Here is a 22,468-nt window from a genome sequence, read left to right as displayed (position 1 = left end):
AACATCCATTTATCAGTAAGAAAAAGACTACCTAATAGGAAAATGGACAAGAAATGAAAAAGCAAAACAGAAGTGAAATCTAGAAGACCCAGTAACCATAAAAGATACTCAACCTCATCATCCGTTAGCAAAATGCTAAACGAAAACAGAGGTCATGAAATACCATTTCATACCCAATAGACTGAGAAAAACAGGAGCTCTGGCAGCGCAGTAGTTACAATTTGGACTGAGAACCTAAAGTTCGAACATACTAGCCATTCTGCAGGAGAAAGACGAGGCTTTCTGCTCCTGTAAAGAAACCCTACTCTACAGGGTTGGAATCAATTCCACAACACACCACCAGCAGACAGACAAAATTTAAAATTTTCATAATACCAAAATTGCTGACGTCAGATGGATCTTAACTGAAGGCAGAGAATACCAGAAAAATGTTCTTTATTGACTATGCAAAGGCTTTCAATGTATGGATCACGACAAGCTATGGACAACACTGCAGAGAATGAGTATTTCAGAACACTTAACTGTGCTCACGAGGAACATGCACATAGACCAAGGGGCAGCTGCTCCAACAGAACAAGGGAACACCGAATGGCTTAAGATTAGGAAAAGTGTGTGCCAGGGATATATTCTTTCACTACACTTATTCAAGTCTATGCTGAGCAAATAACCCGAGAAATTGGATTATATGAAGAAAAATGTGGCATCAGAATTGGAGGAAGACTCATTAACAACCTGCAATGTGGAGATGATACAAACTTGCTTGCTGAAAGTAAAATGGACTTAAAATATTTACTGATGAAGATCAAAGGCCATAGCCATTGGTATGAGTTGCACCTCAACATAAAGAAAAAAATCATCACCAATAAACAGCAGTCATAAAAATGCAGAAAACATTGAAGTTGTCAAAAGACTTCATTTTGCTCAGATCAACCATCAACGCTCAGGAAGCAGCAGACAAGAAATTAAACGACGTACTGCAATAGACAAATCTGCTGCACAAGACTTCTTTAAAATATTCAAGAGCAAAGATGTCAGTTTGAGGATTAAGGTACGCCTGAAACAAGCCATGGTGTATTCAATAACCTCATATGCATGTGAATGTTGGACATGGAAGAATTGATACATTTGAGTTACGGTGTTGGAGGAGAATATTAAAGTACCATGGACTGCCAAAAGCAAAAACAAAAATAAGAACAAAAAAAAACCAATCTGTGTTGTTAAAAGTACAGCCAGAATGGCCAGAATTTGTCTTTCATGCTTTGGATATATTATTAGGAGGGACTAGTTCCTGGAGAAGGATTATCATGTTTGGTAAAGCAGAGGGTCAAAGAAAAAGAGTAAAACCTCCCCGCCGTCCTCAATGAGATGGATTAGGAGTGGCAGTAGCAATGGGCTCAAATGTAGCAAGGATTGTGAGGTTAGTTCAGGACCGGGCAGTGTTCTGTTCTGTTGTGCATAGGGTTGCTACGAGTCGGTACCTTCTTTATGGCACCTAACAACAACAATGACACAAATTGGCAAGGATGAGAAACAAGAGAAACTGGTGTACTGTTAGCAGTAAGGTAAAATGATCCAAATGGAATTTGAAGAGGAAGCATGCCCCAGCTATCTTTTATGAAGCTAACATAAGCTTGATGTCAAAACCAGGTAAAGACATTATAAGTAAATGTTACAACAAAAATCCCTTGTGAATACAGTAGCAGAATTTAGATACAAAATATACATCAAGTAACAGATACCAGTTTAAGGTGGTGGTACCTCTGGGAGAGGGTAGAAGGGAAGTGACATGACCAGAGGAACCGATGTGGGAGGATTTAAAAAACAAAAGAAAAGGTAGGGGTGTGGGGGGAGAAGAAAATCAACAAAGCTCAGAGGGGGACTTTAGAAGGTTTTCTACTTTTTGGGATAATGAAATACTTCACAATTTAAAAAGAACTCACTCATGGAGAGAGAAGTAAAATTCATTTTCAGTACACTATTTCTTCTTTTGGTAAATGGCATTCACTGCAACAAGTGAGAACAAAGAAGTACTTTCTTTTGCTAGATCATTCTTTTCCTACATACAGCTTTCTGGAGTTCTGGTGTGGCACTGTGAGTTAATGCACTGGACTACAAGGCCAGTTTAAACTGTAAGGTCAGCGATTTAAGCTCACCAGCCGCTCCTCGGAAACCCTAAACAGGGTTGCTATGGGTCGAAACCGACTTGATAGCACTTAACAACAACAACAACAACAACATCTGTAAAGATGGAATAAAACAATAATTTTACAAGTCACCATTCTAGTAACTAGATCCATATACACTGGTAAACAGATATTATTTCTACAAGATTTGAAATTGGCATACAGGTGAGCTATGTTAGCAAAACTGACAGACAGGAGTAGTACTTTCAACAAAGGACTATTCGTTAATGTTCCTGAGACTACAGCCTTCAGGTATGTATTTATGTAAAAACAATCTTACTTAATAATGATAAGGATTTCGTATCCTAAGCATTACACTGTGCTATAAGTGGTATGTTTTAGTGTCTGAACTGTACCTTCCCCAAGTACTCCCTTGGAATGCGTGTGAAGAGCCAGAGAAGCACTGATGGTGGGCTGAGTATACTGGGAGGGCAGTGGCGGTGGCGGAGGAGTGACCTGGACTGGGTCGTATCGTTTCTCCCCAAATGATCGATCCATATTATCAGCTTCAGTAGGCTTTCCCCTGTTGAAAGAGCATAAAAATGACACCTGAAAATGCATTCATTATACAAAGTAAGTTCTCATTCCTGCAAGTATCCCTAAACTTCTAAAAAAAGTTTAAAAATTTCACCAATTTTCAAGAGGATGGGTAGCTACTCTATCAAAATATACAAACAAGTTCAACCATTCATCAGCACAAGGAATGTCAAGACAGCACAGATGCTTTAAGAATATCTTATAAAACATCCAGAAAATGACAACCAAAAGGTAGGTAAGATTTTGGATATATTTATAATATTCAATTGTACTACTTACCAAAAAAAAAAAAGTTAGGTTTAATAAAGTCCTGCAAATATTTTGGAAAATGCTGGTCTAAAACGTCCTTGGATCCACTTTTGATTTTATACTAAGGTATAGGAGCCAGCGAACTTTCTCAGTAAAGGGCTGGATAGTAACCATTCTCAGCTTTGTGGGCCTCACTGCCGCACAACTATTCGGCTCTGCTATTACAGTCAGAAAGCAGCCATGACAGTAAGGAAAGGAATGGCCAGAACAATAAAAAACTGAGCAGCTTCTACTTTAAAATTTGCCCTTAATTTGCCAGATTTTCTTAAAAAAAAGTGTTATAGAACCAAAAATATTCCTTTAGCTTTAGTTTACAAAGCTCATTTCAATTCAAATTGTATGTATGTATACATATATATATATTTCAAATGGTCAATTGTGTATAATAGATAAAATTTACACAAAAGAAATATTTTAAATAGATCTACAACTGCAATGATGCCATCTGAACCTTACTGCAGAGAGCCAAAGCTTCACTGGTTCTATGTGCACAAACACTCACATCAGTGTGAAGTACACTGTGAAGGGAGATTTCTATTAAATTGTCTTATGATTAGTTTTAATCGTGTGCTGTTTACTTGATCATAGGCACTTAGGCAAAATCTCTGAAAATGACATTACTATCTGAAAGTGCACATAATACCAATGACACAGTGAGGGAGACACCTTATGGAACAACCTCACGGCAATGCCAGTCTTACCACTTGATGTTCCTTTTCAAGTAGTCATAGCTAGAATAAGAGCCAAGATATCTAGGCGATGGCAAAGCAAGCGCAATAGAAAAATGGAGGGAAAAAAAAAAGATCAATCTAATTAAGTAAATAATCTGCAGCAAATGGAACTCAAAGTCATTTTAAATTATCAACCAAAAATTCATACTCCAGTTCACCAAAATTAAGTCTATAAAAGAAACTATCACCAACTCTAATTTAAACAGCGAAATTACTAACAAACTAAAATACAGTAATGTATATGTTCTGTCTTTCCTGTTTGCCCAGTCTCTATAGATTTTTATTGATGTTTGAGTGGACAGCAATGTGTCTGAGATTTACTTCTCCCACCTCTGCCCACTTTACTGCAGCTACTGAAATTGAGCAAAAAAAAATAATAAACCAAATCAAGGAGATGTAAGCAAGCATATTAAGTCTATTCTAAATAAGTGAGTTAGAAGATCCAATATAAGAAAAGGACTGGGTAAAAGAAAATCTCTAAAGACACAGGAAAAAGCAATACAAAAGCTAATTAATGTCTGTACTACACAGTTATACTGATCTCCTAAGTAGCGTAATGATGAATCTGCAAATGTGTACCTTTGAAACATGACTGGTGGTTGTGGTGGTTATGTGCCATGGAGTTGGTTCTGACTCATAGTGCCTCTGTATAGGGTTTCCGAGTCTGTAACTCTTTATGGGAGCAGAAAGCCTCATCTTTCTCCCATGAACAGCTGGTAGTTTTGAACTTATGACTTTGAGGTTAGCAGCCCGATTCGTAACCACTACGCTACCAGAGCTCCTTCCTGAACCATGACTAGGATTACCATATGTTCCTTTCTAGTAAGACCTTATCCACCTCTAATCACAAACTAAGCCCTGTAATGGGTGGAGCCCTATTGCAAAGCTGCCTTGCTTGACTCTTACAACCCCTCTTACCTAATAATACGCACACAAAACAAACATAACATCAATCCTACACTTAGTTCTTTGAAAGGCTAAGAACCACCACCATTTATTTACTTTGAGACTCAGAAATCTCATGGTGACATGAAACTTGAGAGAGTTAAATACTCTGGTGACAGAAGGAAGAAGAAGAAAAAAAAAAAAATCCCTAGTTTCCTTTACAAAGTCTAATTGGTGTCTGGACTAGAGCGTATGTACAGGCTGCTCTTCTTGTTCTTCTGAGAATCTAGGAAAACATCGAATTCAGTTTTATGAAGTGTAAAACAAGATGGTATTTGCTTTTGAGGGCTTTGTTCTGCACTAACAAAGATTTCTTCCCTCTCTACTCACCGTTTTCATGGTGAGTTTTAAAGTCAAACACAAGAAAAAATTATTTAGGAGAGAATTTTGCTTTTTCTATGTTTTACTGGAGGAAACAAAGGCCTGGACGGCAGTCTCTTGGTTACAACCAAACAGTAAATGTTTTTGAAGGACAAACAATGCCCCATATTTAAACTGTCTAAGCATCTAAGGTGTATTACGTAAACAAGAAAGTAAAACAGTACTGAAAGGAAAAGGCTGCTGTAGAAACAACTTCCCTCTAGGAGAGTCATCTTTTATGATCCTCATTCTCTTAATTTGGTAACAATTAAAAATCTACATGGGGAATTGCAGCATAATTATGGAGATTTAATTTCGTACAAATAAGAAATGTCTATTAGTGTCCTTCCCAAGTTACCCTTTTCTCACTCAAACAACTGTGGTGGTGGTGATGTACCATGGAGTCAGTTCCAACTCAGAAAGACCCTGTATAGGGTTTCTGCGATTGTCAATCTTTATGGGAACAGAAAGCCTCATTTTTCTACTGTAGAGCCAGAGCAACTGGTAAGTACAAACTGTTTTTGACCTTGCAGTTAGCAGTCCAAATGGTAACCCACTATGTTACCAGAGCGCCTTCACTCCCACAGCACTCCTTGGGAAACATGTACCCAGTCAACAATGGCTCCTTTCACAGCAGGTCAAAGGACAGGCCAGAGCCTGATGCATCCAGCACATTCCTGTGCTGAGTGTCACTCGCATAACAATGATGACTCATAAGAGGGCTAGAAGGGCACTCGTGGTTCATCACAACTGCCACATTCCATAGAGCAGATCTGGTTTTATTCCTGATTCATGCATCTCAAAAGCGCAGCTACCACCGGTATGTCACTGAAGGCATGTATGCAATGATGATGACAGGTTTCAACAGAACTTCCAGACTAAGACAGATTAGGAAGAAAGGCCTGGAGATCTACTTTCACAATGGTACAGCCCTGCTGGACCTGGGGCCACCATAAGTCTGTGGTCAACTTGACTTCAGCTAATAAAAGACACAACATCATGCACTGGGCACTGTTTTAGACCCTGTCAGAAAGTGGTAAAGAAAATTTAAGTGATTAAGTTTCCTTATGCGAAAACCAAATGAATAAAACAAAATAAGCTTTCCATTTGCTCCTCTAAAAATGTTTTTTATGACTTACTTTTTAGACCTAAAGTATTCTTCTAGGGTTGCATTTTATTTATGCAACTATGACAAGGTAAGCCAAAAAGTATTGCTACTAGGGTTCCAGTTTATACCAAACAAAATGCCTTTATACCACAAATGCCTCAGTGATCAGTAGATAGCTATAGGTAAGTTCTCTCAGTAACATACTAGTCTTAGTCTCCTTAGAGTGCCTTCAAATACAACAAGGATTCTTTCGTAGCATGAAAGGGAAAAAAAATCTTTTTGAAGTCACAGCTAATAAAATTTTTTTAACAAAACTCAAGTGGATATTTTCCTGAATCATTGAAACTTTGCAACAAGGTCACAAGACTATTACCTCATATAAGAGTTTTAGGATAAATCAAGAGGTTAAGGAAGGTCAGTAAAACTCACAAAGAGGGAAAATTGTCAACTTCAACTTATAAATTCTTGCGGAAGTGCAGAACTCGTGGAAGAAGATCACAGAATAACCACTGACACAAAAGCTACTGAAGATGGGATCTCACATGGTTAAGCATTTTCAATTTTTACCAAATGTCAAGTTTTCACAGTCAGGATGATGGGTGTGTTAAGAGCAATGCATGAAGATCAGCCAGCTCAAAGAGCTAATCTTTTAAGCAAGATAAAAGCTAATGAAGATTTTATGAAATAAATCACAACCAGGGATGAATCTCAGATTTACCCACATAATCCAGAGAAGAGGGTCCAATCAAACAGTAGCTTCAGAGGGAATATGCTGGGTCAGTTAGCTTCAGGTAAAAAGGCCAGCTCAGAAGGTGATGGAGACTGTGTTGTGTGAGTCCTGCTTTGATAATGTAGGATAAGCACTAGATGCTAATCTCAAAGTCGGTGGTTCACATCTACCAGCTGCTCTTTGAAAATCCTATAGAGGGTCTGAGTTGGAACTGACTTAAGAAATCAAAATAAACAAAAGGGAGTAAAATTTGGATAGATTTTCTCGATGGATACAGATAACAGGGCTTATTAGAGCAAGATGTTTTAAGAAAATTGCATTGGTGAAAAAAAGGCCAGTAAGGTTGAGCTGAGAAATTCTTTCCCTCATGACAATGCAGCTGCTTACTCTCAGAGGGTAGAAAGCACTGTCCTATGAAAATTTCATAGGGAAATCTTACTCCATCCACCAGAAGGCCCCGACCTTGCCCCTTCAGACCTCTTTCTGACCCCAAAACTTCAACATTTCAAAGGAACCTGATTACAGTTCCTCAAGGATGCCTAGACTGCCATTTTTACACAGTGTATCTCAGAGCACACACAATGCTTCAGGGAAAGGTTAGAGGCAAAACTACCACCTTCAGAAGTGTATAGATCTAACTGGATATAATAGCTTCACACTGCATTTTGGTTTACTAAAGGTCTATGATTTAGTACCAATACTTTCAGATTTAACCACATGCAGTATCAACACTGGACTGCAAAACATGAGGGTCAGCAGTTCAAACCCATCACCTGCTCCTTGGAAACCCTATACAGGGTCACTATACGTCAGAACTAAGTCAATGGCACTTAACCACAACAACAACACATAAAATACATCTCATTAAACCACATCTGTGGTCTCTCTTGTGACAGGAATGAATATGTTTAGCTGCCTAAGTAAAAGTGACTGTTAAAGACTACAGCCTCCTCCCTTACTAAATGAAGATGGGCTCCGAAGGATCTGGGTCTAGTTCGCCTTAGTGGTTCCGAAGATGCTATGGGCACCAGTCTAGCATAATGTTAAGAGAAGTTCACAACACTACCATATTGTTGTTGTTAAGTGCCACTGAGTCAGTTCCAACACACAGTGACCCTGTATAGGGTTTCTGAGGAGTGGCTGGTGAGCCTGAAGTGCTGACCCTGCAGTTGAAACTGACTTTGCAGTCCAGCGCATTGACCCACAGCGCCACGCCAGGACTCCACAACACTAACATAAGATACCATATACGAGCACAATCCTGACTACCACACTCAAAGCCTCCATTTGTATTTCTCATAAACTGCTTTCTCTAGAGATACTAAAGACTGAAAGGGGTGACAGTGACATAAATGTCCTAAGTCTTCACTTCAAGTGATCCCTTAGAAAAAATGCTGCTGCTCTTGTCAAGTGCTGCAGAGTCAGCTTTCTGACCCACAGTGACCCTGCACAGTGCTTCCGAGGAGCAGCTGGTAAGCTTGAACTGTCAACCTTACAGTTCAAATAGATTTTGCACAGTCCAGTGCATTAGCCCACAGTGCCACACCAGGACTCCTTAGGAAAAACAGTGGTAAGTAGAATTTGGTTTTCAGAATTTGGTTTTCAGTATTCCAAGTTTTAAAGCCTATACTAAAAAAGATTTTTACTGGGTAGTAAATGAGAAGTGATAGTTAACAGACAATCCTCAGGATCTAATCAGGAGTCTGTGTGCTTTTTAAGTTTAAAAGTTTTTTAAGTTTAAAGCTTAGACACAAACACACATTCCAGACCTAGAAAGGATTTACAATGCTGAGCCACTAAGTTCAGAGAAGTTGAGAGAAATCATTCATCTGATATACTTCACTTGTTGTTGTTGTTGTTAAGTGCCATCGAGTCGGTCCCGACCCATAGCGACCCTGTACAGGGTTTCCGAGGGTATAAATCTTTACGGGAGTAGAAAGCCTCATCTTTCTCCCGCGGAGCGGCTGGTAGTTTCGACCACTGACCTTAAGGTTCGCAGCCCGATTCGTAACCACTACGCTACCAGAGCTCCTTCACTACTGTCCATCAAAACATGCCAGGCTTCACAAGTTTAACCCCACTTTATGCAATCAAATCTTTATGCTTCTTACTTTAAAAACGAAGTCTTAGTGAAATATTATACTGGAATATGGTGAAATAACATACTTGGAAGAATAACTTGAGAAACTTGGTTGACTCTGAGAGTGCACAGGCTTGGCAGGCTCTGAGAGATGACCAGCAGGAATATGGGCAGAGGGCTTGTTCTCAAAACTTCTTCGGTCAAAATATGAAAGCTGTTTGCGATAATATTCTTCATCTTCCTCAGGATCATAATGATTTGAACGAACAATATCATCTGGTGGCTTCAACTGAGGTTTTTGAGGTTCTGGGATCCTGGCAGATAAAGAGTAAGGTAACAGAACTTTCTAGATGTTAACTTTACAAAGAAAATGGAATATATAAACCCTATCTTGACTTACTGTGATTATTCAAGATCTAGTTGAATCACCCAGCAGTCAAAGTGGATATTCCAAACCTCAGATCCTCATACATAATTGAAAAGGCAGCCCCACTCTGGTTCACAAGTCCATTAACACAATTTAATATGCTTGATGATTATCTGGTGAGAGGCCTCAGAGCCGGTTAACCAGTTTTCATAGAGTCAACTCTGACTCATGTGATCCCAAGTATATTAGAGCAGAACTGTACACCCTAGGATTTCAATGGTGGAATTTTCAGAAGTACATCACTACATCTTTCTTCTGAGATGTCTCTGGGTGGGCTTGAGCCACCAACCTTTCAGCTAGCAGCTGAGCCCATTAACCATTTGCAACAATGAAGGACTCCACAGCAGATTAGAAGTGGTAAATAAGAACAACAGAAGTGAATGTAATGGAGAACTTCTAGGAGGGCGAGTCAAAAATTGTCCACACTCTGGTTACATTACAATTTCTGCTGGCTGCACTGTCTTATCAGCACTGTCCGTTCAAGATCACTGCTGTGCAGGAGTGAACGTGGACATCTGCAAACAAAATGTGGGATCTATACTAGAAGGAAGGTAAAAGTTTATTTTGAAAAAAAAAAAAAAAAGTTACTGGCGATGAGACACTGAGTCATCACTACGAGCCTGAGAGTAAACAGGATAGTATGGAATGGAAACATTCTTAATCGCCAACCAAGAAAAAGTTCAATAGTCAACCAGCTGGAAAATTGAGGCTAATACAGTTTTCTGAGATTGTCAAGAGCCAGTACTGGAACACTACTAGGGAAAAGGTTCAATAATCAACAGTGATCGTTACACAGTGAGATGCTCACTGAAGAGCTGAAAAGTCTAAACTTCAGATTAAACAGAGAGGACTGCTATTCAAGGATGTTGTGATCTTACATGACAATGCACGTCTGCACACCTGTCCACAAAACTTTGTTAGCAAAAACTTTGTTCTGAGTTGTTAAAGCATCCTCCCTATAGTCTTGAGCTTACTCCATTGGATGCTCACCTGCGTGGTCTCGTGAATGCAGCCCCTTGAGGACGAAGATACACCTCTTGATGAAGAAGTGAAGACAATGGTGCATTCAATGCTAGCAGCTCACACTAAAATATTTTTAAATAAGGGAATACGAAAGCTTTTTGACAGAAGGACAAAGTGTATCATCTAAAAGTTGATTAAAATAAATTCCAGTGAAGACTGAAGATAAATTTTGACTCACCCTCGTAGTAGAGCATATAAGCAACACTAGCGACAAGTAATCACTGACAGAAATGAAAAACTTCAAAGGAGAGTAAGCCAGGATCAATAAGTGCTCCTGACGAGAACAAACAATAGTTCCATGTAGTCTAAAGTTCTAGAAGGCATAGGAAAGCAGTGTGGGTAAGAAACTAAAGCTATTAAAAGCAAATACATACATTGCTATGTACGTTCTGTTTAGTAAATTTTAGAACATTACCATTAAAAACGGATCACTTTAAATACGTTTTGTACTAACAAAAGGGAGGAGATGCTCTAAACTTTTGGCTATTACCGAAACTTATTTCAGATACAGTAATAGCTCACAAATAATGATACTGGGTAAAGATGACATCACAGTAGTTTCCATTTTCATGAAAAGACTTAGGGCCATCAAAGGGCCAGGAAAGTCATTCACACTGGCTAGCTGTTCCTCTTTATTACAAGCTCAGAGAAATGTTCCCAGCTCATTGTACTGATGTGCTCAGCACAGTGACAAGCACATGGAGCACGCTCACTATATGGTTGACTTTACCCAATTTGAGTATGTTTTCTCATGCCTAAAAGTTATGATTTCATTCACATGGCTCAAAGCGTTCTTTAAACTAAAAACATAAAATCAATTTTAGGTCTTACAATTTTATTTTAGACACTTGCTAGAAAAATTTGTTTTCTGCAGGCTTACCAAAGCTTCGTTACAGAAAATTTAAAGCATTCCATTTCTCTCTCCCTTTCACACCTCTCCTCAATGAATAGAGTGACTTTCTACTGGCTATCAGGCCATACTCTTGGTCAGTGGCATACCAAACTCGTCTTTAAAGCGCCATCAAGCTGACCCACCTGTAGAGGGTTTTGTCATGTTCGCTGAATTGATTCTGAGGAGTAGACTTAGGACCAACAATGGGAGCACCTGGAGGTTTCGATGGTACTTCTGGAGGCTGCAGGAAAATACGACAAACATGCCTCAAAAGCAAGTAATCATACACCTGGTTACATTTAGGGAGGCAAGGGCAAACTAAGAAGCACCTTGAGGAGTATATTCTTCACATAATGGTGCTTTTGCATTACAGAAGTGCAGACATATTTATAAAATTACCTTAAAACTGGATGTGTCATTTATATCCTTTTTGCTCTCTAATGATGCAGATCTTTTGTTTTCAAACATTTTAACTCTAGTGAGTACAGACTGTGGTTTCATTGCTGGATCTTCCTCTTCTTCAGAAATAACAGGGGGTGGAGGCAGTGGTTTGGTATTGGAGGGCAAAACTTCTGGCTTATGTTGGGATGAAGGTATTAGAGGAGGAACAAGTGCAGCACCATGGAGAGACTCATAATGACCTGCTTTGGAGGTAAATCCTTGTGCTGGTACTTGCTCATAACTTCGTGGGTACTGGTCAAAATACTGCTTGGGCTCTGAAGATTTTGGACTTGCTGAAGGATGGGGCTGTGTTTCTGGTCTGTATCTACTATGCACATCATACCCAGAAGTTGGCTGCTCTTCATGTCGGAGGGTAGAAGTTCTAGGTGGCTGTTCATAGCGTGGTCTACTGTCGTAAGGAGCTGGCTCTTCAAAACGTGGGAAATATCCTTGATCTGAGGACTCTTCAGGATGCTGTCTGGAATCAAGGTCTCGGGAATGGTGATTATCAAAAGGAGGCCGATTATCAAAAGAAGGTTGGTAGGGCTGTTTGTCATCATAATATGACCATTGTTCTTCATATGCAGAAATTCTGTCTTCATATCGTAGATGATGGTCATAGTTTCGAGAAAACTGGTCTGTGTAGTTTGACGTGTCGTATCTATACAGGGGCTGCTCGAGGTCTCTGCTGGCTTGTTTCTCTCCATATGGAAGCTGGGGCTCATAGTTCAGATTAGGCTCTTTCTCTGGCCTTGGCCCTGGGTGACCAACAGCTGGCTGCTTTAAAACCTGATTCTGTCTCATTATTTCCTCAGGATACAGATCCTTTCTAAACACCTGAATAAAGAGTATAGGTGTAAGTACAAGCGCTTGCTTTAAAATCTTATCTATATTATTAGATAAGCCTGTGAATGTAATATGAGAAAATGATATATTCTACCATTTATTACCAGGAGAGACCAGATTAGTAAAGAAAGCTAGCTTAGGAGAGAGCTTAAGGTTTATAATGCAGATAGGTGGATTATGCTTTAGCATATACGAAAAAAATGAGTTTAAGGTAATTAACTACTAAATTTAGAAAATTAATCCACTGAACTGTTGGATTACACTTGATTTTGATACTGAAAATAAAAATCATAAAGAAAATTTATGACCATCAGAATTTTATAGAAGTCAAGTACATATTAAGGAATTCTGGAAGATACCAAAAATGAAAAGAAAAAGTAGCTATAAAATAAAAATATTAAGCATAAATTCCCAATTAAAAGGCCTCTTGTCAAATAATCGATATACCACTTGAAGCCATGCAAATTACAAAACGAAAATGATTTGTACTGATTTGAAAGCATTACAATGTATAAGCCGCCCATGGTAAAAAAAGCAAAGTAGCACTTAGGGGCAAAGCAAAAATGACCATGTGCTAGATAGATGGAGAGCAACAAATCAGTGCAACACTGCAGCACCAGTACCTTTGCTGGATCTACATGCGACGACAATGGTGGCTCTTGATCCCTGAGCATTATGTGAGCTGCCTCAGTACTTGGTGTTCTTAAAGAATCAGCTTGTGGTGAATAAGAGGCGGAAGGAGCTGGGGTGTGCTCCTCCAGTTGGACATGATTTAAATTTACATTATGATTAACAGCAGAGGTTGATGATGCTGGGTTTGTTTCAGGCGAAAGGTAAGGGACTGGAGATGAGGCTTCTGCTTTCTGTGAAGTGTTTAAAATATTTTAAATATAGTGTTTCTGTTTACTGCTAACTTTCCACTTCAATTTATAATGGGTGGTAGGTATACATTTTAAGTGTGCTGTACAACAAGACTTCATGTCCTAAATTTTTTTATTTATTTATTTTTATTCAGTATATTTTGCTGTGTAATACTAGCACATAAAGTTTAAAACTAAGCCCTTGGTATTTTTTCAAACTGAAATTCAAGGTTAATTCTTAATATGAAGAAAGGACAAAATATATTCTTTAACTCAGTCACCGCATTCTAAAATTTAATAATTCATCTCTAACTACAAAACGTTGAATGCTTGCTGCTTACCTGTTGAGAGGCTGTTTTAAATCCAGGGGAGTCTATTCTATGAATTGGTTGTGGCTGCGCTTGTGGTGAGTAAGGAGGATATGTTTGGTTTTCATGATGCATTCCAGAGGAGTCCTCTCTTACAGGCTCAGAGGACCGTGTAATGGCAGACTCCGGTGGAGTCCCAGCCTCATCATTAAGAGTTTCATCTAGTTCTTGATCAGTGTAGGCCCCGCCTTCTGTATCAGTGTCTTCATAGTCAGATGTGTGTCTACTGTCCGTGCTATACATTGAGTATTCACTACCTGGGGCTGACAGGTAGGACAGACGATCATCATGCAAATCAAGGTCATCACTTGTAGCACCATCCGCCTGGGTCAAATAAAAGTAAATTAAAAATTTTATTCAGTAGTTCCTTAAGAGATGGTCTTTATTTTACAAGGCTGACTGAAAAGAAAATTTTTTCTTGGAAGAAATCACATTTATGACGAGGAAAGGTCAAGAAGATTGTACAGGCACACATGCAGACTCACAGAGCATCCCTTGAGATCTGAAGGGCTTGGATGGATGAGATGTGGGCTGGCTGGCAGAACAGAGCTGGACTCTGGGTCCAGGCCCAGAAGACAATGAAAGGACCTAACACCACTCAGTTTCATACTATAGCCACAAGCTTCTCAGCTGAAAGCCAGAAGAGGGAGAATGCTACCAAACCAAGCTCACAGAAACAAAGACACACTGACAGAACAGCGCATTTGAGAATAACTATAAAAATAAAAGCCACAGTTTAAGGTGAGTAAGATCTAATAGGTACATACTTCAAAAGCAACTTAAATAAGTTGATTTTTGGACTTAAAGCTTTTATAAACACAATGGGAAGTATCAGCTAAGCAGTGGTTGTCCCACTATACTAAGAACAATTTTCTTCTTTAGGGTTTTTCAGAGTAGTATCCAATGGATGGAAAGAGGAAAATACAGTGATGCTTCTATTATAAGTAGTCAAGAGCTGCGCTTATTTCTAATAGTCTATGCTGACCCTCTTTTCACAGGAGACCACAAAGAAAAGGAGACATATTTGAGGGATCTATAAAGTTGCAAGCAACAGGTTGTCTGTCACTGGGCATTTATTTGGAACTAGTACCTGGATTACATAGAACAGGCCCTTGAAGATCTTGCCTGAACACTGCCCAGCAGTTTGGCCTCAAAGTGGAAGGATCTGGAATCCAGAGTTCAGAAAATACCTCTTCCATTCAGCATGAGCTGAAGGACACATTTCAGGCTGTTGCTCTGCAAGAAGCTATTCAGTAGCAGGCTTGGTGTTATGGCGTTGCAGGTTGTCTGTGCCAGGAACATGGTTCTTGGGAGTCCAGTCACCTGAATGGAGCTTTCCAAGCAGTCCCTGTCTAACTCTGTAAGCACTGAACACTGAACACATTGAAATTGCCACGGCTTCTAAACTCTGTGATGGCTACTGCAGAAGGAAAGGTCTTCTAGCTAGCTACACTGATTTTTAAAACTAGTGTCTAGAAGGGTAGAACCAGGGAACTACAGAAGGCCATGGGAAGAATAACTTGGAATTCATTGCTTTTATTGTGGGTGTGAAATGTACACGTGAACAAGAACCATGCATTACTTGGAATCAGGAAATTATATATGGCTACAGGCTAGGAAAGTCTCAAGATGACTATTCTTGGTTTAGTAGGGAACATACAAGACATCAGATTGTGCTAAAAGGAACTCTTCCTAGCAGTACAGTTAAAGTAGGTGAGGAAAGTCAATGTGAAATGAAATAGTTTTAAGAATCTATTCTGATAACATGTAACTGAATGGGGGGGGGGGGGATACAGAGCTTGATTTACACTATAACATCCTTTTCTAATTTATAAAATTTATCTAGCTACATAATAAATAACTTATTTTCCCTCACATGAAAACCTGGGGGAATTAGACCAGCTAAGCTAGGAAAAAAAGCACATAATAATATCACAAAGAGGAATTATAGAAAATTAAGATTTGTGGACTTCAAAGAACTTAAATATGTACACAGAACACTTAGTGAAAATACTTTATAGACTAACTTCACTTGTAAAATTCATCTGTGCAAGCTATTAGCATTCTACCTGACAAAGCTATTAACAGCATTGTGGTATAAAAGATTAGTATGACCCAGTAGTAAGCAGAAGATGACAATCCTTTTTATGAAATGTTGCAAGACTGAAAACTACTAATGGTTAATGTGTTGCTGTAAAATGGTGTAGTGGAGATTTTGTACCTTCATTAACTTATTATGTGTCCCAAGTAACACGTCAATGATTCAAAAGTGGTCTTTACGATCTCCTATGCACAGTATACCCCCTAGACTGGAAATGATGGGAACAAACAGTGTGACACATCAACACAGGTGAGAGTAGCAGACACTGCCTCTGATGTTAGCATACACCACCTCTTGGTGCAGAGGCAGTGGGCACAGGAGTGCTGAGCGTGCAGCATGCGCAGCCAGGACATTGCAGCCACAGCCAGGCAGAGGAAGCAGGGGCCATGCAGGGGCCAAACACAATACAAAACAAGTCAACAAGGAAATACAAAAACAAAAAATAAGAGGTATTCTCAATCTTCCCTAAACAATCCCAACTGATCAATTCTGCTCTGAAGAAGGCCAAAGACACAAAAACAAAAGGTTCCTTCAACTGTATACACTGAGAAAAGTATTAGCTCTCCCAACAAAATAAACAGTGCTTCCCTGTCAAAAACTGCCATAAAAACTGACATCAGTAAGGAGTTATCCTTTCAAGATTGGCCATGTGGATGTACATAAAATCGGAATTCAATATCAGAAAGAATCTATCATTTTGTTCCACATTTCCCAACGTGCTTGGCAAGAATGTTAACAGGTGCTGAGTGCAAAAAAAAAAAAGTCTCGTTAAGACTTTGGGTAAATGCTGGGCTGAACAAAGTAGGTTGTTGTTTCTTTTTAACCAATAAGAGTTCTTAAAGACTTTCAGATGCTGGTGGACACTGGGAGACCCTCAGGAGGGCTATGGTTTGCAGCAGTTTCCACAAGCACTTGCCTTCATAAAGTGTTTTTTATTACATCAAGTCCAGAATCTAGTGTGTTTTAGGAAACAGTTATTTAGCCCCTAATCTTCAGGAAACTAAAGGAGACACTAAAGCCCAGACTCATGATCATTTCTCAGTTAGAAGAAGACAGTCAGAACTCAACCCATCTCTTTCCACTGCAACTGACGAATTCTTTAAGAGAGTTTTTTACAACCCCTACATGCAAATTCACAAATATATTATACAGACCTAAACATTAACCTGACCAAAATTACTCTAATATGGTAATCCAATCAGAAAACAATGATATATCAAAAGCATCTTTCATTAGCTACCATAATTTACTGAACAGATAAAAAGTAGTGGAAAATTTACCTTTCCTTCAGAAACCCACACCAGCTGGTTCTGCTGTTGTTGAATTGCTTCTTTTAGTGCACCATACCAGCCATCATTCATTGAATTTAAATTAATTGTAGCTAAAAATAAAATAAACAAAGGAGTCTTATGGTTAGAGTACTCCAAAGCCAGAAGAATTCATCCAACAACCCTGCTTAGAGCTCAATCACCATTACTTAAAGTTTTGAAAGATAGTGTTTGTGGACACAAAACTAAAATTTCTATTTGGTCCTATATATTTATTCTCAACCAAACAACTTCTGATACACCAGGAGGTTTTCCAGGCAGAAGAAATATAAGTTTTCAATACTTAGAATACAGTATTTTGCCTACATCTAGTTGCCCAGACATTTTGTTGTAGTTGTTGTTAAGTGTTGTTGACTCTGACCCATAGTGACCCTGTACAGGGTTTTCCAAGGAGCAGCTGGTGACCTTGAACCAACGACCTTGCAGTTCAAACAGCTTTGCAGTCTGGCGTATTAACCATCAGTACCACACCAGGACTAGCAGACATTTTACTCACTTGTAAAAAGATGATGATTATTTTTACGAAGCTTATGAGACCTCTCATATAATTTCCTGGCACTTTTCCGAGATTCTGGACATAACCTCATTCTCATTGTTTTCACACCTTGCTTAGAATCAGGGTTAAGGAATACAACAATTGGATACCATTGAGCGTAATTCAAACGATCAACTGCATTTGGTGTTACATCTAATAAAGCATGCTTGTCCTGGAGACAGAAAAAAAACAATATACATAAGGATATAATAAAATAGCTAATTCTTTAAAGAACCATCACCTTTGAAAAAAAGCCAAAGACTATACTACAATATTAAACTAGTAAATGAAAATTTCACATATCCTCTGATGTTTCAGGATCACATTTTTGAAAAATATATAATCTAAAATTAACTCAATACAACTTCTAGCCCAATATTTAAAAAATTAGTTTTCTTAACCAAACTTAGACTCAATATTTATAAGCTAAATGTTGTTAAGTATCACTGAATTAGTTCCGACTCAGGGTTTCTGAAGAGTGACGGGGTTTTGAAGCACCAAATTTTTAGTTAGCACTCCCATGCTTATCCTATAGCAACACACCAGGACTCCTGTAAGCTAACTGCTGTTGTTGACGTGAGTCGATTCTGACCCATAGCGAGCCTGTATAGGTTTCCAAGGAGCAGCTGGTGAGCTTGAAGCACCAACCTTGCAGTTCAAACAACTTTGCAGTCTGATACATTAAGCACTGTAATGTAACGTCCTGACAAGATCTTGACAGGACAACAGCATACTCTCTGTGCATATAACCATCAGAATGCAACCTGAGTTATACTGATGCAATGCAAACACAGTCGTTTAATTACATTTGCACACTATGTTAACTTGCTGTGATCTTTTGATGCATGTGTTAACGTTCCTTTGGAAGTGATTATCATAATGGCTTTCAGTAAGGACTTAATTTTCTTGCATTGTTGCTGTTAAAGTGTTATCAAGTCAGTTTCCACTCATTGTGTGCCCCTAAATAGGGTTTCCACAGACATAAATCTTTGTGGGAGCACAGTTTCATCATGTTTCTCCCACTGAGCAGCGGATGAGCTGGAACCACAGACTTTGTGGTTCATAGTAGCATTTACACTACAGAATCACCGTACTCCCCTAACAGTATACCAGTAATAATCACAGAAAGACTTCCTTCTACATTAACCAAATCCAACCCAAGTAAAAAAACACAACATTCCCAGCTTACAATGTACTAATTGTTCATAACTTACTTGATCAATTATTTGCTTTATTGTATGAAGGCGAATAATGCCCGAGCTACGTTGGTCAGTTCCAGCATCACGTGGTTCACTTTCTATTCATGAAGTCAGGACAAAAACAAAACATCACATTTACATTGGTAAAGACTAAGGTCCCTCAACAATGCACAACTGGTGCACACTGCAGGATGTTAGTAATATCCCTCACCTTTCCCCACTAAATTTTCAATAGCACCTTTCGCCTCACCACTTCCCCTGTATAGGGTTTCCAAGGAGCGGCTGGTGAGCTTGAACTGCAGACTTTGCGATTCAAACCAACCTATGGTCCAGTGCATTATCCTGCAGGGCCACACCACATTAGTGACAACCAAAAATGTCTTCAGATATGACCAAATGTGTCCGTGGGGAGCAGAACACCTGACAAGAGTATAATGAGTTAGATCTGTGTCTCCCAAGGGAAATGGGGCTGGGATTAGGTGGAGGCAAGTAAGGCATTTGTCCTCAGGTACAAAATTTATGGGGGGTGGCCCTCTAAAAACCTAATCCAGAAAATCAGTATTTTGATGCAGTATCTTTTTTTAAAATACTGAAACTAATGCACAATAACATATGATGAAAACAATGAAATTTTAAATAAAGAAAAATCAGGAAGGAGGGCTTGATGAAAAATTATTTAAGATTGTCATGTGGTCAAGAGAAACTGTCATATGTCAATTCTCTCAACTGAAAATAAAACAAGTAATTTTTAAGATACTGATAATTTTATTTCTATTCAAGTCAGAAAAGTAAAATTGTACCGAATTATGAGTTTAAAATTAGATATTTACACTTAAAACACTTTGAGTTTTAATATATTTTTATTTTTTAAAATATTCCAAGCTACTGTACTACTATGGAGAAAAAAAAACTTGCCAGTAAACAATACATAAAAAAATGCATACATTGATATATATTTTCTCCTTTGCCTGACCGAGGATTCAGTATGGCTTAGCAAGGGTAGTGTCTACCAACTTTCTTACAATTTTGAAAAAAAAAACATGAAAATATTATATGGTCTGGCCAGAGGCCCATCCAGCCAAGGAGAACTGAGGAAATTAAGAATTTGGCACACTCCTCAGCAGCAGCAGTGCTACAACATAGTGGTTGGGAGTTGATCATATCTACACCAATAAAAGGAAACCTGGAAGCATCAAGAAATGCCAAAGCTTTGTAACTGTGACACAGCCTCTGTGAGTCTACTGCAGTCACTCTCTGACTACCCCCACCCCCAGTTACGTAATATGCCAAATGAAAGCATGAGGCTGATTTCCAGTCGTCAATCTCAGGGATCTAACTGACATGAAATTCTTCATTAACAGGGCATAGAAACGTTTCTCATTCTTAGATAAGCTCTGAAGTTCCAATTAAATGAAGGCAGAGATACGGAATACAAAATTACACTGAAGAACCAGGAAAATGATTTCAGAGAACCCGACTACTGTTAAGACAAAGCTCTACAGAGAAGGGGGCAGAATCTCACATCTGCTAGACAAAGAAGAGATAAGGAATGGATCAATTGGATGTTTAAGTTTGAGAATTTGTTATTAATTCCTAATTCAAAAGTCTCTCACTGGACTCAAAGAGAACAGGAAATGAAGTTATCTGAATGCTTCTGATAACAGCTTGCCTCAAAGCGTAAACCCAAAACATACGAACTATGGAATATTATGCTACCTTGAAGAACAACAAGGAAGCTGTAAGCCACCACATAACATGTACGAACCTTGAGGACATTATGTTGAGTGAAATTAGTCAGTCACAAAAGGAGAAACACTGCACAGGACTGCTATTGTAAAAGGCTAAGAAAAATAACCCATACTAAAAGGGGTGGGGGTGGGGAATTGTTTGCTGGTTACGAGGGTGGAGGGAGGGGAGGGTGGAGCACAGGGTAGGGAACAGACACAGGATAATTTGGGTGCTGGAGTACTGATGTGGCGATGTGGGTTTAATACACCAGACTTCAAAGCCGTTTGAACTGCAAGGTCGGTGGTTCAAACTCATCAGCAGCTCCTCGGAAACCCTATACAGGGTTGCTATTGGTCGGATCTAATCCAACGGCACTTAACAACAACAGTTTGGATGCTGGGGAGGGGGACCACAGACAACTAGGGAACAGGGGAGGGGAATGGAAGAACAAGGCAGATGGGAGAACAGCAAGACAGGATTGCATGGGCTAAGAGGTATGGGAAAGAGGTAAATAATGATGTATACACAACCTTAGAACAACAAAGCTCTGGGATACTGGGATTGAGGCATGGTTTGAATGGGTAAAAGAGGGGAAATAATGTTAAGATGCTTGGCTGTCTTTTGAATCTTGGTTTCCCTTGCATACCACTGTAAAATAGACACTTGAGGAGAAGAGAAAAGAATAGCCAGAAACATCACCATAGAAAGCTTATAAGTCTGTCTTCTGCCTATAACTAATTGGAATACCTAAAATGGGGCTACAAATTGCCCAGTGAAGCAGGTTTCCTGTGGAGCCTTCTGCATTGCATAAGACCATAGGTGAAATCCTGAACCCCATCCAGAATCTTCTGAGGTAGGAAATCTCCACTTGAAAGGATAAGCAGACCAGCCTAGAGTGGCTAGAACAGAAGATACTTCTTGAAAGAGGGACTGATATTAAAACTGAAAAACAGTAATGGCAATCCAATTGATTACTACAAGAACAAGCAAGTTGCTCACTCAGGAGACATCAAGGCAAGCAGTCAGGTCTCCTCTGGGCAAACCTCCTTCCAAGACTAAGACTCAAGGGGAATACATGAGCAGACATATGGTCTGACTGGTGACCACGTTTGTCACCGATAAGGGGAAGTGAGGGAAAAACAGCAATGAAGCTGAGAGCTAAGTCCAACCACGTTCAATAGACTCTCCTGTGAACCCAGGTGGAGACCTGGTTGACCAGTAGTATGGCAAGACCTGGGGACTCCTGGCCTCAGAAACAGTGACATGGCCAGAGAGGACTAGAGTGGAGAGTGAAGCGTCCAGCTGATAAGAAGAGGGGGCATACGCACTTGACCTGATAGTACCCACTTGACCTGGCTTCAAATGGCTGGATGATCAGAACTTGACTAGAAGAAGAAAGAAGAGGAAAAAAAGAGTAATCTGATACAATTTGATGAATCTGACCTACACCTATGGATGCAGTAGCTCCAAAGAGGGAACAAATCTATAGCGAGGACCATTCCCATCCCCTCCATACACAGAGTAGATAAGGATGGGCAACTTGGACATTGGCTACCCAAAATGGGAGGCCTACAAAGGCAAGAAGTGACTGGCTTACAAGCTTTCAAGAGGGAACCTAGATTCAGAGGGCTCGGAGGAAGGTAGAATCTCCGTTGAGTAGTATCCAATCTGTCTGGGCAGGGCTGATGAAAGGAGATGGGGCTAGGTTTCTTGTGATACAATAGAGAATAATTGACT

The 22,468-nt window shown here is 39.3% G+C and overlaps 1 protein-coding gene across 1 annotated transcript in view; it reads right to left on the bottom strand.

Moving 5' to 3' along the window:
• The window catches only part of LOC102814786 (tight junction protein ZO-1-like), a 117,380-nt gene that overhangs the window by 8,622 nt on the left and 86,290 nt on the right, over positions 1–22,468 (bottom strand). Inside the window, exons 16-24 of the mRNA XM_006874533.1 lie at positions 19,019–19,101; positions 17,766–17,976; positions 17,222–17,322; positions 13,814–14,164; positions 13,236–13,475; positions 11,725–12,603; positions 11,469–11,566; positions 9,070–9,297; positions 2,540–2,706 (exon numbers count right to left, since the gene is read on the bottom strand). Of these exons, the coding sequence (XP_006874595.1) occupies positions 2,540–2,706; positions 9,070–9,297; positions 11,469–11,566; positions 11,725–12,603; positions 13,236–13,475; positions 13,814–14,164; positions 17,222–17,322; positions 17,766–17,976; positions 19,019–19,101 (2,358 nt within the window). The remainder of the gene's footprint in view (positions 1–2,539; positions 2,707–9,069; positions 9,298–11,468; positions 11,567–11,724; positions 12,604–13,235; positions 13,476–13,813; positions 14,165–17,221; positions 17,323–17,765; positions 17,977–19,018; positions 19,102–22,468) is intronic.

Source organism: Chrysochloris asiatica, unplaced genomic scaffold (assembly GCF_000296735.1).
Source record: "Chrysochloris asiatica unplaced genomic scaffold, ChrAsi1.0 scaffold00282, whole genome shotgun sequence".
NCBI lineage: Eukaryota > Metazoa > Chordata > Mammalia > Afrosoricida > Chrysochloridae > Chrysochloris > Chrysochloris asiatica.
Note: the sequence above shows the minus strand (reverse complement) of the source record. Positions and strands in the feature narration are given on the sequence as shown.